Here is a 14,832-nt window from a genome sequence, read left to right as displayed (position 1 = left end):
CCACGTATTGGAGCTGCTTTGTTTTCCACGAGACGCAGAAATGAAACAATTTCTTGATATTTTTTTATTTTTTTTGTATATATAGTTCCATGGTATTTATCCAAAGAGAATCGATCCGATTTCTGTTCCATTTTGAGAACCACTCAACTTGTGAAAGAAAAATAAGGAAAATAAGTGTGGTCTCTGCCTAAATCAAAATTAATATCGACCAAAATGTGGTTTGGAAAACTGATTGAGGCCCGTTTATTTCGGTGGCTGAAAGAAAGGTGGACCCTTAGCGCATTTATTATGGATTCCAAATAGAAATATCATAGATTCATCATTCTACTGTAAGCTTCGTTTTCACCACACACTTCGATTCCAGGTGTTGATTTACTTTCAAATGAATTTTTATGGATATAGATTTTCAAAATTAAGTTTATCACATTTTGAGGATAAATTTAGAGTATATCCTCCAAGTCATGTCAATCCAGATTGATATTTTTTATAAAAATATTTTAAAGCTTTTTTGTTTATTTTTTTAATCACTATAAATGAAGCGAATTTTAATTTGTTTTTTAAATTTTTATTTTTTGGTTTATCTTTCAAATTGAAATATCTATTTTTTTTTACATGAGCAAATTAATTTTGGTTTTGATTCATGTATAAAAAATTGTTTGATTTTCATTTCTTTAAAAATCTGAATCACTGTTTTTGGATTTTGGTTTTAATTTTTATTTTTGTGTTCATATTCCAAATCAAAGTAATTATTTCTTACACTTGCCACTCTTTTCTTTTTACTTCAGCGTTTCTCTTTTTATTGTAAAAAATACTATAAAGATTTGAAGTAAAACTAACATTCCTCTTTAACGTTAGCATTACCAGCAAAAAGTAAGATAAAAAGTTGTTTTATGTTTATTTTATTGTTGCAGACGGATTTTTGCTATAAACACTACTACAAAAATAGTATTTATCATCGCTTAGTTAACATCGATTTTGACAAAAATTAATGTTAATAAAAAAATGGTGGTATAATTGTAAATAAAATGAGTTCATTAATATCGATTTTTCAAAAATTGATATTAACATAACTTCGTTAAGATCGATTTTTTCAAAAATCGATGTTAATTTCATTTCGTTAACATCGATTTTTGGAAAACTAATGTTAACATGATAATGTTAACATCGGTTTTTATAAAAAAATAATGTTATTTTTCGTATGTATATAATTGTTTTTCTCGCGCCCATTGTCACTCTCCTCACTCTCACATTGATGCTCTCACTTCCTCCACAGTGTTGCAACTCCTCCCCTCAGCAAACTCACTCTCGCTCGCACTCGATATATTACTCACTCCCACTTGTTCTCAGTCTCCTACTCGCACTAGCTATTGGTGTCGGTCTCAGCGACGAGATATGTCTTTCTCTTACCTTTGACAACTTAAATGAACAAACTTGTTGTGTGATGTTGCTTTGCATTGTGCTCTGGGTGGCAACATAAATGCTTTGTCCTGTGCTTTGGGTGGTGTTGTTTAGAGTTGGTAGAGATGCCGTGGCGCCATCGCCATGTGGTGGACGGCGTGAGGGAGAAAACATTGCGTGAGGTTGTCGTGTAGGGGTGGAAATGAGCTAAGCCAAGTCAAGCTTTACTAGGCTTGAGCTCGACCTGAGTTGAATACGTAAGGCTTGAGCTTGGCTCATTACTTGTCATAGGTTTTTTTTTAAGGTTCGGCTCGGCTTATATAAAAGTTTGACTTGGCCCACGAGCCTATTTAAAAGCCTGCTTAAATTCGTCTTTGATTAATTAATTATTTTAAAACCTAGTGAAATACTAACTAAAAAAAGAAACTTATAAAATTTCGTATAAGTAATGTACAAATCCAAAAATAATTGATAAACAAAATCATATTGAATTCAAGTCGTTAAAACACAAAGTATATCAAAAGAAAATAAAAAGAGCATAATATTAAAAAATGTATGGATTAGAGATGATTTGCAGAAAATGAATTTTATTTTACGTGAACAGTGTGTATAAACAGTAATAAAAACTGGAATTCTAAAATCCTAAAATTATTCTCTCCTCCGAAAAAAACTCCCTAAACTAAAACCTTGGTGCTGTTATATAGGTCCTCAGCCCCAAAGCTTACAAATCTATTTTAAGTCCAAGCCCATAAACGAAATAAAATAAAATCTGGATAAGATAAGATAAGATGGGATGAAATAAAATCTGGACAAAATAAAATCTAGATAAAATAAAATCTGAATAAAATAAAATCTAGATAGAATAAAATCTGGATAAGATAAGATTTGATAAAATAAAGTTATTATTATTATTATTATTATTATTATTAGTTAAACAAGCCGGCTTGTCAAGCGTAACAAGCTTTTTTTATGGTTTGAGTTTGGCCTTTTTATCTAAAAAGACTTTTTAAAAAGCTTGAGCTTGACCTTTATAGTAAACAAGCCAAGCCAAGCTGAGCCGAGCCTTACATAGACCGAGCCGAAGGCCCTCGACAAGCTGCTCGACTCATTTCCACCCCTATTGTCGTGAACCTTAATATTTTGACCCATTCTCTTGTGAATTGGGTAGATGTGTTCAATGTTGTTTTCTCTTGCAGGTTCTCAGCTTTTTTAGGGTTTTTATTTTTAGGGTTTTTATTTTTATTTTGAGTTGTTGTTGTGTTAACTTGTACATGGTGTTGGTGCTAGGGTGAATTCAATTTGCAATGGTTGGACTCTAAGTAGTGTTATAGTACAAAATTTGTACACCAAAATGAAACACATTTGTAATGGTGAGTATGTGCTAGTGTGCTACTGATTCATTTTTCCAACTTTGGCATTGGGAATTCCTTTATGACACTTTAAGGAGGGTTATTGGAAATATTAAATACTATAAGGTTCTCATTTTGGGTATGGGAAAGTTCAGATATTTATTTGTGAAGAGTAACTATATTGAATTAGCCTGTTAGTCCATTGCCATGTTACTGGCCTAAGCCATGGAGAAACTGTAAACATTCTTGGCATTTTAGTAGAAAAAATGAATTATTTTAAGTTATTTTTGTTGAACTGAACTCTTTTGATTCATTGAGTGTATTATAATTTTGCAGGCACTGTTTTTTCATTTTCACTTCAGTGTATTAGGATATTTAAGGAAATCAGGAAACTATATAGAAGTAATAGGAGATTTGTAGAAGATATATTCTAATTATTTAATTAGCTATAAATTATCCAAATCAGCATAAATTAGGTAGCTATAATCTTGTATATATTTGTGTCTTTGATAATCAATACACACAAGGATTTCCCATCATGAATTACTATCTACGAGAGTGTTTCTTATTTTCTAATTGCATTTTCCAATAAAAAATTGTACACCATTACAAATGTATTTTTTTTTTTTGTTTTTTTGAATTTTTGCATCAATTGGTTAGATGATGGTTCCTTCCCTTGTGAGGGATTGTGGCGGGCTATCCCCTGTTTGATGCCTTCTAAGCCTTGAATGGAAAATAATTGATTGGTTGAATAACTAATATGTAAATAAATAAATTTTTTTGTAAGTTAAAATTAATTTTCTATTAGTTAATGATTAACTAATATGTAAATGATGTCCTCTTTTAGAATATTTTTTTAAAATTTTATTTTCTTATAAGTATTTATAAGTTTAATAACACACTTTTTTATTATTATTTATTATTAAAATTTATAAGTTTAATAACACAATTTTTTCTCATACGCTTTTTATTATTATTGGTTATTAAAATTTATAAGTTTAATAAGTACATATTGTGGACTTAAAATTTTTACGTGATCAAATAATAAAAAATTGTTTCGTATGTGATGTTAAGGTAACTAGTTATTATAAAAGTTAAATAAACTTACTATAGCTAATGGTTTCTGATTATATTACAATGTAAAAAAAAATCTTTTAAGTGTTGATTAAATGATTAGGCACTTGGCTAACAAATTATATACGAGTTTTGATTTGAGACCAAAATTTATTGGTATTAAAAAAAAGACATTACACACTATGACATCAATTTTTTAGAAACTGATATTATATAATTTAGTTTAACATTAGTTTTCTAAAATCGATATTTATATTAATATTTTTATTGTCAATAATTTAAAAATAGATTAATAACAATGATGTTAAAAGTTTTTGATGATTGATGTTAAAAATTTATTTTGTAGGAGTGGAAATGAGATTTATAAAAACATGCTTACTCTTTTTTTTATATATAAAATAGAATTTGTGAATCATTAAATTTATGTTAAAATTCATGCATCATATTTTGAATCGACATTCAAACATGCTCTTACTCAGTGGTCTTGATCTAAGGTGTGATAATTTCATGTCTCCATTATTACGTCATATTCATGCATACGTAAAGATTGCTATTTATTTTAATTAGCAGCTGATCAATTATCATAGGCAACGGATTAAATCTACAGCCAGTGAAAGTGAAACTTGAAATTAGACTGAACTTGCTAAATTTACAGGACAGTGTATAGCTAGATTGTAAATATCGTCATGACGTCTAATATTTGCGCACATGAAAAATGGACAGAATGATAGAGACATATACATGTAATCTCTGAAAGAATGGTTAATTGGCTAGATTCTGTGGCATTAGATTGTGTTATTACTATATATACCCCATTCGAAATGTTATTTAAATTATTATCCAATTAAAGAATATAATTAAATAGTTTATGGCCTAAGATTACTCCAAGACCAAGGAGACATTAGTGTCGTATTACACAATGTAAATGCCTCTTTTAGTCTCTTACGCTGAAAAGTGAAAAGGACAAAGGGGGTATCAGCTTTATTTTATCACATGTTGTTTCGGTGCTCCTTTTCTAATTGGAAAATAATTATTTTTATATTGTTTAGTTATCTTACATTAATGTTAACTGATTTTTTCGCCAAAAATATTTATTTATATTTCTTATAGTCCTTTTATAAATAAAAAATGTTCTCACACTTAAATTATATTTTCAAGATGTGTGTATAAATAATAAAAAAGAAAATAATTATATAATATTATAAAATTTGATTAAAATACCGAGTAAGTAAAACCATCTAATAATAAATAATTATATATGATAAGTGTCATAATTTTTATAATAATTACTTTCAAAAATCATACTTGAATTATATATATATATATATATATATATATATATATATATATATATATATATATATATATGTATGTATGTATTATTCTGGTTAGGGTTCTATTACTCTTATGCAAGTAATTTTTATTTGAAATATCGTAAGTATTGACTTGGTAGGTTATTATATTCATACATCCAACTCCTCTTTTCATCTTATTTTCATCATTCTTTTTTACTTTTCATTTTTTTATTACATTCTTTGTGACATTTAATTATCTATTTTCCTGTTTTATTTTATTTTTCTCAGTATCTTTCTTTTTCCTTCTACCCGTATATTGGGGGTATATGTTAACATTTTGCTAACTTGATTATGAGAGGAGAGAACATCAAGATCCACTCTCTTAAACAATATCTGGTTATTTATTTATTTATTTTCAATTATGAAAATGTTTCAAATAATCATGAATGTCTTTTGCCTGTAGCAAAAAAGAAGTTATGTGCCGTGGCATTTACGTATGAGAGCAAGTTATTTTCGGTTTTATTAACTAATACTTTTTAATTATTTAACCAATATGTTTGGAATATCGATTGGCATTTTACTAATTTTTCTTTTTATTTTTTCCTTTGATAGATGACAAGTGCAGCACACGATAAGTATCATTCAATAAGCGACCTCTTTACTCCCTCAGTTTCATTACAAGCCATAATAGCATTGGGTTCTTCTCTAGTCTCTGTCCTACCACAAAAATGGTCCCAAAACCAATCTTAGTCACAACACCACCGCCGGCAACTTCTGCACCCTCTCCACCGCTCAACGCAGTTTCACCCCTCAAAACAGAAGAAAAACCCCAAACACAAACCCTAAAAACCCCCACCACCACCACTCAAAAAGCTATAACCAAACCAAGCCCATCATCATCCACCACCAAAACGACGCCGCAGCAGCGCGTGGAGCTAAAGAGAAAAACAAACTCATGGGTCCCCGCACTAATGCTAAACGCATTCGACGACATCATCAACAACTTCATAGACCCTCCACTCAAACCCTCCATAGACCCTCGCCACGTGTTGTCACAAAACTTCGCCCCCGTCCACGAGCTTCCTCCGACGGAGTGTGAAGTCATTGAAGGCTCTCTCCCACCGTCCCTCGACGGCGCCTACATCCGAAACGGCCCCAACCCCCAGTTCCTCCCGCGTGGGCCCTACCACCTCTTCGACGGCGACGGCATGCTCCACGCGCTTCGCATCTCCCATGGCAAAAAACCCACGCTCTGCAGCCGCTACGTTAAAACCTACAAATACACCATGGAAAACGACGCCGGTTTCCCTCTCATCCCCAACGTGTTCTCCGGCTTCAACTCCCTCGTGGCCTCCGCGGCACGTGGCTCCCTCTCCGCTGCACGTTTCTTAACGGGGCAGTTTAACCCCGCTAACGGCATTGGCCTGGCCAACACCAGCTTAGCCTTCTTCGGGAATCGTCTCTTCGCGCTTGGCGAATCCGACCTCCCTTACGTCGTTAACGTAACCCCTGACGGCGACATCGAAACCCTCGGCCGTCACGACTTTGACGGAAAACTCACGTTCAGCATGACGGCGCACCCTAAGATAGACCCCGACACAGCGGAGTGCTTCGCCTTCCGTTACGGCCCCGTGCCACCGTTCCTCACCTACTTCCGTTTCGACGGTAACGGCAAAAAACACGAGGACGTTCCTATTTTCTCCATGCTAACACCTTCGTTCCTCCACGATTTCGCCATTACGAAGAAATACGCGATCTTCTGTGATATTCAGCTCGGATTGAACCCTCTTGACATGATCTCCGGTGGCTCCCCCGTCGGCTCCGTCGCCTCCAAGGTCCCAAGGATCGGAATCCTCCCTCGGTATGCACTACACAACTTTTTTTTTTTCTTAAAAAGTAAAATTATTAGTAACAAAAATTATTTTAGATCACAATCCTATAAAACTTACAAAAACAATTTGGTAAAGTGATTTTTCAACCAGAATTTGAGTTGCGTCTAAAGGTTTTGAAAATGGCCAGCATGACCTGATTTGAACTACAATATCCAGATTTTTTAACTTTCCACATATGAAATGCAATCATAGTTGAAACTGTCTCAATTGCAGTTGTGTGTGATTTCCTGTAATATTAACAAAGGCGACCACAATCAATATTTAATACTTTAATATAAGTCTTAATAACTCACCTAATCAAACCTTTGCATACAAATTGTGGAGATTAAACTGGAAAACAACATTAAAGCACTAAAAACTTACATCTAAACTTATAACATAATTAGCAGCTGATCTTGTTTCTTAAATATGTAATCTATGACTCTTATCTATGAAAAAATATTTTGTTAGAAAAGATCAATCATTTTAAATGAACCTGGATATTTTGAGAATTAGTTTTTGACTTTTGGTGGAGAGATACTTTGGTTCATGCCAAAAAATAAAAAAAAGTTCGGCTAAGTTAATTTTAATAATAATAATTTAAAAATGTTACATGTAATTATTGTTTGGTTGCTAAATTTATTTCAAAATTTGGTTTCAGTGATGCTAAGGATGAGTCGATGATGAAGTGGTTTGAGGTGCCGGGGTTCAACATCATTCACGCGATAAACGCGTGGGAGGAGGACGAGGGAAGAACGGTGGTGCTGGTGGCGCCGAATATTCTTTCGATGGAGCACGCGCTGGAGAGAATGGAGCTAGTTCACGCGATGGTGGAGAAGGTTCGGATCGAGCTGGACACGGGGATAATCACGCGGCAACCGGTGTCGGCGCGGAATCTCGATTTCGCAGTTATAAACCCTGCGTTCGTGGGGAAGAAGAACAGGTTCGTTTACGCGGCGGTGGGGGACCCAATGCCGAAGATCTCGGGGGTGGTGAAACTCGACGTGTCGAAGGGGGAGGAGCGGAGGGACTGCACGGTGGGGTGCAGGATGTACGGCGAGGGTTGCTACGGCGGAGAACCGTTCTTCGTGGCGAGGGAAGAAGGGGGCGAGGAAGATGATGGGTACTTGGTGAGTTACGTGCACGATGAGAGGAAGGGGGAGTCGAGGTTTTTGGTGATGGACGCGAAGTCGCCGGAGCTAGATGTTGTGGCGGCGGTGAGGCTTCCGCGGCGGGTGCCGTACGGGTTCCATGGGCTGTTTGTGAAGGAGAGTGAGCTGAGGAAAGTGTCGTTGTCGTGAAGCTGAGACATGATGGTTCGTGTGTGGGGCTTGTCTTCCACGCTTCTGTCCATTATACATGTGTCCTGTAATGTAATGTATAGCACCATTATTGCTTCTCAGAATTAATTGATGAGGTGTAATTAGTAATTACATGCAAGTCTATGCCAGCTAAACAAAGTAATCATCCTTCATGTATGGGTGAATCATGAAGGAACAGCTGAATAAATTATTTGTATTTTTCATTATTACCGTTACATTTGTTTTTGAGTTTTATCTGCTACAATTAAGCTACTCAAGTTAGTTAGAAATGAAATGAAATATTGTAACAAGTCATACGTACATGTTTTTATTTCATTAGAAATGAAATGGTACATTTGTTTTTGAGTTTTTTTTTTCATTTATATATACTATGGCTCAGTTTTTATTTTTTATTTTTTATTTTTTGAGTTTACTTCTCAAAGGTTTTCGTGGCTCAGTAAAAATAATTATTTTTATATTGTTTAAGAAAATAAGTTGAAATCATTTAACTTTACAAATCTCACATGAAATATAAGGTTATTCCAAAAATATTTTTCATTCAAATTTGATATTATGAATAAAATAGAATTTTGATTAAATGAAAAGTATTTTAGGAATGATATTATTAAATTTACACCAACATAGGATACAAATTTGTGCAACTATTTTTTGTCTAAATATTTTTTAGACCATTTTATTCTTATTCTTAATAGTATCAAAGTAATGACAATATTTAATCATATTTATTTATGCATATTAAAACTGACACTAACTAAAATTAGATAACTACCTATTAACCACTCTCTACTTTTATTAGATAATTTTATCTTTAAACTATTTCTTAAATTTAAAATTTTTCTTTTAACTTACATTAACTTTCCATTACTTTTATATTATTAGTTTTTTTTATTCTATCATATTTTTATTAACTGTATTTAACTTTTATTTTTTTATTATTAAAAAAATTTAGAGAGACACTTTATCTCTTTTCCCCTGATAAAATTAATTAGATTTATTTATATATGAGTATAAAATATAAAGTAACTTTTTTTTCTTGAATTTTGAGGGAATAAGATTTAAGGTGTGTTTAGGTTAGTATTTTTAAGCATGAAATTGTACACTTTGAATCTGATGCAGTTATGTTTTCAAATAAATTTATAATGAGTTTGAAAATTTATGTTTCAAATTTTATTCTAAGCAAATTAGTAATTAAATTTAGTTGGCATATGATTTAAAATTAATATAAAAAATGTTTTTTTAATTACTTGCACTCAATTAAAATATCTATGACATTTAAACATTTTTTTTTGTTTTACAAAATCACGTTATACACCCAATTTGTAGGTTCACGGAGTCTGCTTAGAACCACTGTATCAGAAAGATGATTAGTGTTTAACCTACACAGCAAAGGTAGTAGCTTGTAGGCGAAGGAAAAAGAAACATAAAAAAATATAATTAGTTTGAGTAATACTAAAGTTGAATTATTTTAAATAAGATCTTGAGTTTAAATATTGTGAATGAAAAAATATGATTAAAAGAAAATATTATATCAAAAGGTGATTAATTTAATTTTTGATAGAAATTATTTATTAATAAAATTAATAGATATTTGATACAAATAATATAAGATAGAAATAAATAAAAATACTTCATAACATATGTTTGAATATGCGGTGCGTTGATACTAAATCAATTATTTTTTTCACATTTACAATGAAATAACTCTTTATTGTTTTTAACTTTTCAATTATCCACCATAAATTTTGGAGCTAGAATCGATTCAGCAAAGTATCCAAACATGTATGTTACATATACTTTATCTCAAAAAGAAAGAGTTAAAACCTACCTCTAATTAAATAAGAAAGGTGATGATATTTAGATGTTCACATATTACAAATATCTCATCATGACTTGTAATTTCTTTTCGTATTATATCACTAATCAACATTTAATTCTCTTCTCTTCCTATCTCTCTCAACACTTAAGAGCTATCCAATAATCATTTTCCAAATACGAATTCCTATCTTTTTCAACTCCACCAACCTCTTAAGATTTGACTCTCTGATATTTTATTGCTTAGTAACACGTGAGTGTTTATAGTTTACACAGTCATTCTCTGTTTTCTTTTGTCCCCAGAGCTATATACAAATTAACACAGTAATCTAGTTGTACCGTATGAGACCGGGACGTACGGTGGTCAATGGCACGGATCCGGCGGTTGCCACCATGCTTAATTGTATTTAAATTTAAAAATAACAATATAATTATAAGACTAATATTTTAAAGACAATATACTTTGTTAAAACTTAAAATACAATAAAATCTAAATTTAATTACATTTTCAATCTTTTAAATATTTTGATTATACGGTTTTAATTTATTAAATTTCAATTATTCCAATTAGATTAATTTCTAAATTTTTTCTTCAAGTGCCAGTCAATTTGGACTCAGCCTTTTACTTCATAATTAACCTGAGATAGTTAGCTATTAATTAAACTTATTTAGTATACACAATTATATATAAAATAGATTACATATAACGTCAATATGTGATTATCTCAAAATTATACATATATTGGCTAGTATTAAATAAATAATAACATATTTTTAATATAATATATTTTAATTTTGACTTAACCAATTTATATTGAATAATATTATTTTTAATAAAGTTGTTTGTTGATACAAGTGGTTTGACACTTAAGTTTGTTAACTAAAGTTTAACTTTAGAATTTGATCTTCAACTTGAACATGCATGAAGTGACAACTAAAGTATCATTTACTCCAAAACTATTACACCTCTTCATTATAAAAAAAAATCGAATTTGTTGTAAATCGGATTGTATATTTTTTTCAATGGCACCCTCAAGAAAAAATTGTCCTGAATTGCATTATTCTGTGTATATGCATATTAATATGAATATAATACTAGTAATGCGTGAACAAGAGATTATTTTTTAGTTTTTTTATACTTTCATTCAAATTACAATCCAATTATAATTTCTCATGATAAATTTATTAATTTTTTATAAAATTATATTACATATTATATTAATGATAATTTATAATTAGATTATAATATAAAAACACATTATCATTCAACTCATAATGACTCATAATGTATATTGATGTATGGAGTACAACCCTTGATATAATTGCCCAAACCAAAGGCAGTTTCAATATTCCGCGTTCGTTCCCTTAGAAGAATGCAGTTGCTTTGCACTCAAAGCTAATACCAGACGTAATGGAAAATTAGAAACGGCTGCACCAATCTACAAACCAAATACTAATTAACGTTTTACTTAAAATGGTCATTATTAGTTTATTTCGGATGTAAATGAAATGAACTCTTTGTCAGTGTATTAATTTTGGGTTATTAAATGCTTGATGAAGTTGGTTTCTTCTAATAAATAAATTACAATTTTGTCATAAAAAGTTACTTATATATATTTTTTTTAATTTTTAAACATTCTGTTATTCTCTTTCTTTCATATCATCTTTTAAATGAAAACATCTATTAAATATTATATTAATAAACTTAAAATTAAGAATGTATTTGATAAATATAAAAATAAAGTTATAAATAAGATAAACAAGTCAAATGTAAGTATTATGCTTTTTAACAAGCCAAATCCAAACTTTGAATTTGACCTGTTTAAATAAATGAGAATATCATAATTTTAAAATAATTCTAAAATTTTCTATTATTTTTTATTTACTACTTTTTTTATACATAGGATAGTATGAAAAGATAACATTCCTCTATTTTTAATGCAAGCCAAGCTTAAGCTTAGGTTGTTCCGTTTGGTTCAATTTGTTTTAACTCCTGAGAAATAGCATAGCAGTCATTTTTTTGAAGTCATTGAGTAGCTTGCATCCTCTGAAGTCAATTCAGTAACTTATTTGAGGTATAGGATGTGAGGGTTGTTCTATGTTACAATCCGTGATGTTCATATTTTTCAAGTCATCAATCACTTTAAAATTAGACTATACTTAGTTCAGTATTCAGATTTCAGATAACCATGCATGAGTGTGAAAACAGCTAGGATAACTAAACGATTGCTCTTGTAGAGCTGAACTTGTGTCAAATATAACACAGCACACTTGAATTAGTCACCAAAATCACTTGATCAGCCTTCAAACAGTCTACTGAATTAATATGGCTTGCACTTGCATATTTCACATTCTTTGAATCTCATTCCACGATTACAACAGAATCTATGGATGTAGGTGACAAGTATTCATCAACTGACTTTAACAGAAGAACTAGAAGAGAAGAAGTGTTGTTCCTGTCAACGGAATTAAATGCCACAACAAATTGTATGGGATTGCACATTTATTTGTAACAATTACTCTCTTAATTAGGATACTTAGTTGTAATTGTATATATGGCAGTTTAACTATTTATTGGGCTGAAAATTAGCTTGACAGGTTGTAATATTAAAGTGTATTTATATGAGAAATCTCTATGAGGAGCAAACAGTTTTTGGCCTAACCTTTTCTGAGTTTAACATGGTATCAGCCTAGGTTTCGATCCAAGACCCTAGTCTGCACTTCTTTCGTTGTTCTTTCAGCCTCGTCCAAGTTTCAGTTCTCTCCAAGTCCTTGTTTTTTTTCTATTTCTTGGTCATTTCTTTCCTAGTCCAGATTACCATCCCTTGTTCTATGTCTACCGAAAAGTATGATGTTCTCTTGGTTCGCTTTAATGGCAAAAACTACTCAGCTTGGGCATTCCAATTCCAGATCTTTGTCATAGGAAAAGACTTATGGGGTCATGTTGACGGCAGCTCTCTCGTCCCTGACAAAGACACAACTAAGGTTGAACACGCCAAATAGAAAGTCAAAGATGCTCAAGTCATGGCCTGGATCCTAGGCTCTGTCGATCCCAACATTGTCCTGAATCTTCGGCCTTACAAGACAGCAGCCACAATGTGGAATTACTTGAAGAAAGTCTACAGTCAGAACAATGAAGCTCGAAGGTTCCAGCTTGAACACGACATCGCTACCTTTAGACATGATAGTCTCTCCATCTCTGATTTTTACTCTCAATTCATGAATCTTTGGGCTGAATACACTGATATAGTTTATGCAGACTTGCCTTCTGAAGGCCTCAGTTTAGTCCAAACAGTTCATGAAACTACTAAACGCGATCAATTTCTTATGAAATTGAGATCTGATTTTGAAGGTATTCGGTCCAACCTCATGCATAGAAATCCTGTACCATCACTGGATGCATGTTTCAATGCTCTGTTGCATGAAGAACAGCGCCTCCTTACACAGTCCATCATTGAAGATCACAAATCCGCTATTGTTCCAGTGGCATATATGGCCCGAGGAAAACCAAAAAGCCATGACATGTGTACTGTTCAATGTTTCTGTTGCAAGCAATTTGGACATTATGCTTCTAACTATCCGAACAAATTCTGCAACTACTGCAAAAAGGATGGACATATTATTAAAGAATGCCCCATAAGGCCACCCAAGCGAAATGTCACAGCTTTTACAGCCTCAGTTGATTCATTTGTTCCTAATAATTCAGCCAATCCAGCACATGTTTAGCAACAAGCTCCTGATCCTACTCCGACTATGACCCCTGAAATGGTTCAACAAATGATCATTTCAGCATTCTCTGCTTTAGGATTCTCAGGTAAATCCTCTTCCCCTTGGTATTTTGATTCGGGGGCTTCCAACCACATGATCAACAATGCTCAATTTCTTACTAATATCAAAAAATATCTTGGAGACCTCAAGATACACACCGCTGATGGAAATCCTTTGCCTATCACAACCACTGGTGATATTTCTCCATCTCTAACCAATGTTTTTGTTTCTCCTGGTCTCACTAGTAATCTCATTTTAGTTGGTCAATTAGTTGACAATGATTGTCAAGTACAATTCTCACAGTCTGGTTTTCTTGTGCAGGATCAATACTCAGGGAAGATAATCGCGAAGGGGCCTAAAGTTGGACGTCTTTTCCCAATCCATTTCTCATTGCCTTCCAATCTTTCTTTGCCTTTAGTTTCTTGTAATTCTGCTATTGTTGATTACCAAGTGTGGCATAAGCGTCTTGGACATCCATACGCAAATGTACTTCATGACTTGCTCAAATCTAATTATCTTGGAAATAAACACAATTCATCTCTTAATGTTGATCACTTTGATTGTATTCCTTGTAAACTTGGTAAAAGTAAAATTCTGCCTTTTCCAACACATCAGTCTAATGTAACACAACCTTTTGAAATCATCCACAGTGATGTTTGGGGGGTGGCACCGGTTATATCTCATGCTCATTATAAATATTTCGTAACTTTTATTGATGATTATAGTCGCTTCACTTGGGTCTATTTTCTGCGATCAAAAGATGAAGTCTTTTCCACTTTCAAATTTTTCCATGCTTTTGTTCAGACCCAATTTTCGTCAAAAATAAAAATATTTTGCTCTGATAATGGGGGAGAATATGTTGGATCGAGTGGCCTCAGAATAATTAAGAAGGGAGAGTTGAATTAATTATTCCTAAACCTTTACTAATTAAAAAATTACTCTT

General features: G+C 32.2%; 2 protein-coding genes across 2 annotated transcripts; both read left to right on the top strand.

Moving 5' to 3' along the window:
• The first annotated feature begins 5,767 nt into the window (after positions 1–5,767).
• Positions 5,768–8,541, top strand: LOC114418806 (probable carotenoid cleavage dioxygenase 4, chloroplastic). The gene is made up of 2 exons (XM_028384325.1): positions 5,768–6,977; positions 7,649–8,541. Exons 1-2 carry the CDS (start codon positions 5,845–5,847, stop codon positions 8,286–8,288), a joined length of 1,773 nt encoding a protein of 590 aa, XP_028240126.1. The 5' UTR covers positions 5,768–5,844; the 3' UTR covers positions 8,289–8,541.
• A 4,604-nt stretch (positions 8,542–13,145) lies between these two features.
• On the top strand, positions 13,146–13,847 carry LOC114392314. The gene has a single exon (XM_028353432.1). It carries the CDS (start codon positions 13,146–13,148, stop codon positions 13,845–13,847), a length of 702 nt encoding a protein of 233 aa, XP_028209233.1.
• The last annotated feature ends 985 nt before the right edge of the window (positions 13,848–14,832 follow it).

The sequence above is a fragment of the Glycine soja genome, chromosome 1, assembly GCF_004193775.1.
Source record: "Glycine soja cultivar W05 chromosome 1, ASM419377v2, whole genome shotgun sequence".
NCBI classification, from domain to species: domain Eukaryota; kingdom Viridiplantae; phylum Streptophyta; class Magnoliopsida; order Fabales; family Fabaceae; genus Glycine; species Glycine soja.
Note: the sequence above shows the minus strand (reverse complement) of the source record. Positions and strands in the feature narration are given on the sequence as shown.

Bases quoted from the DNA above. Each gene is read 5' to 3' on its own strand.
- LOC114418806 (XM_028384325.1), top strand. From the start codon at position 5,845: ATGGTCCCAAAACCAATCTTAGTCACAACACCACCGCCGGCAACTTCT. The intron at 6,978-7,648 runs GTATGCACTACA...ATTTGGTTTCAG, and splicing joins AGGATCGGAATCCTCCCTCG to TGATGCTAAGGATGAGTCGA.
- LOC114392314 (XM_028353432.1), top strand. From the start codon at position 13,146: ATGGCCTGGATCCTAGGCTCTGTCGATCCCAACATTGTCCTGAATCTT.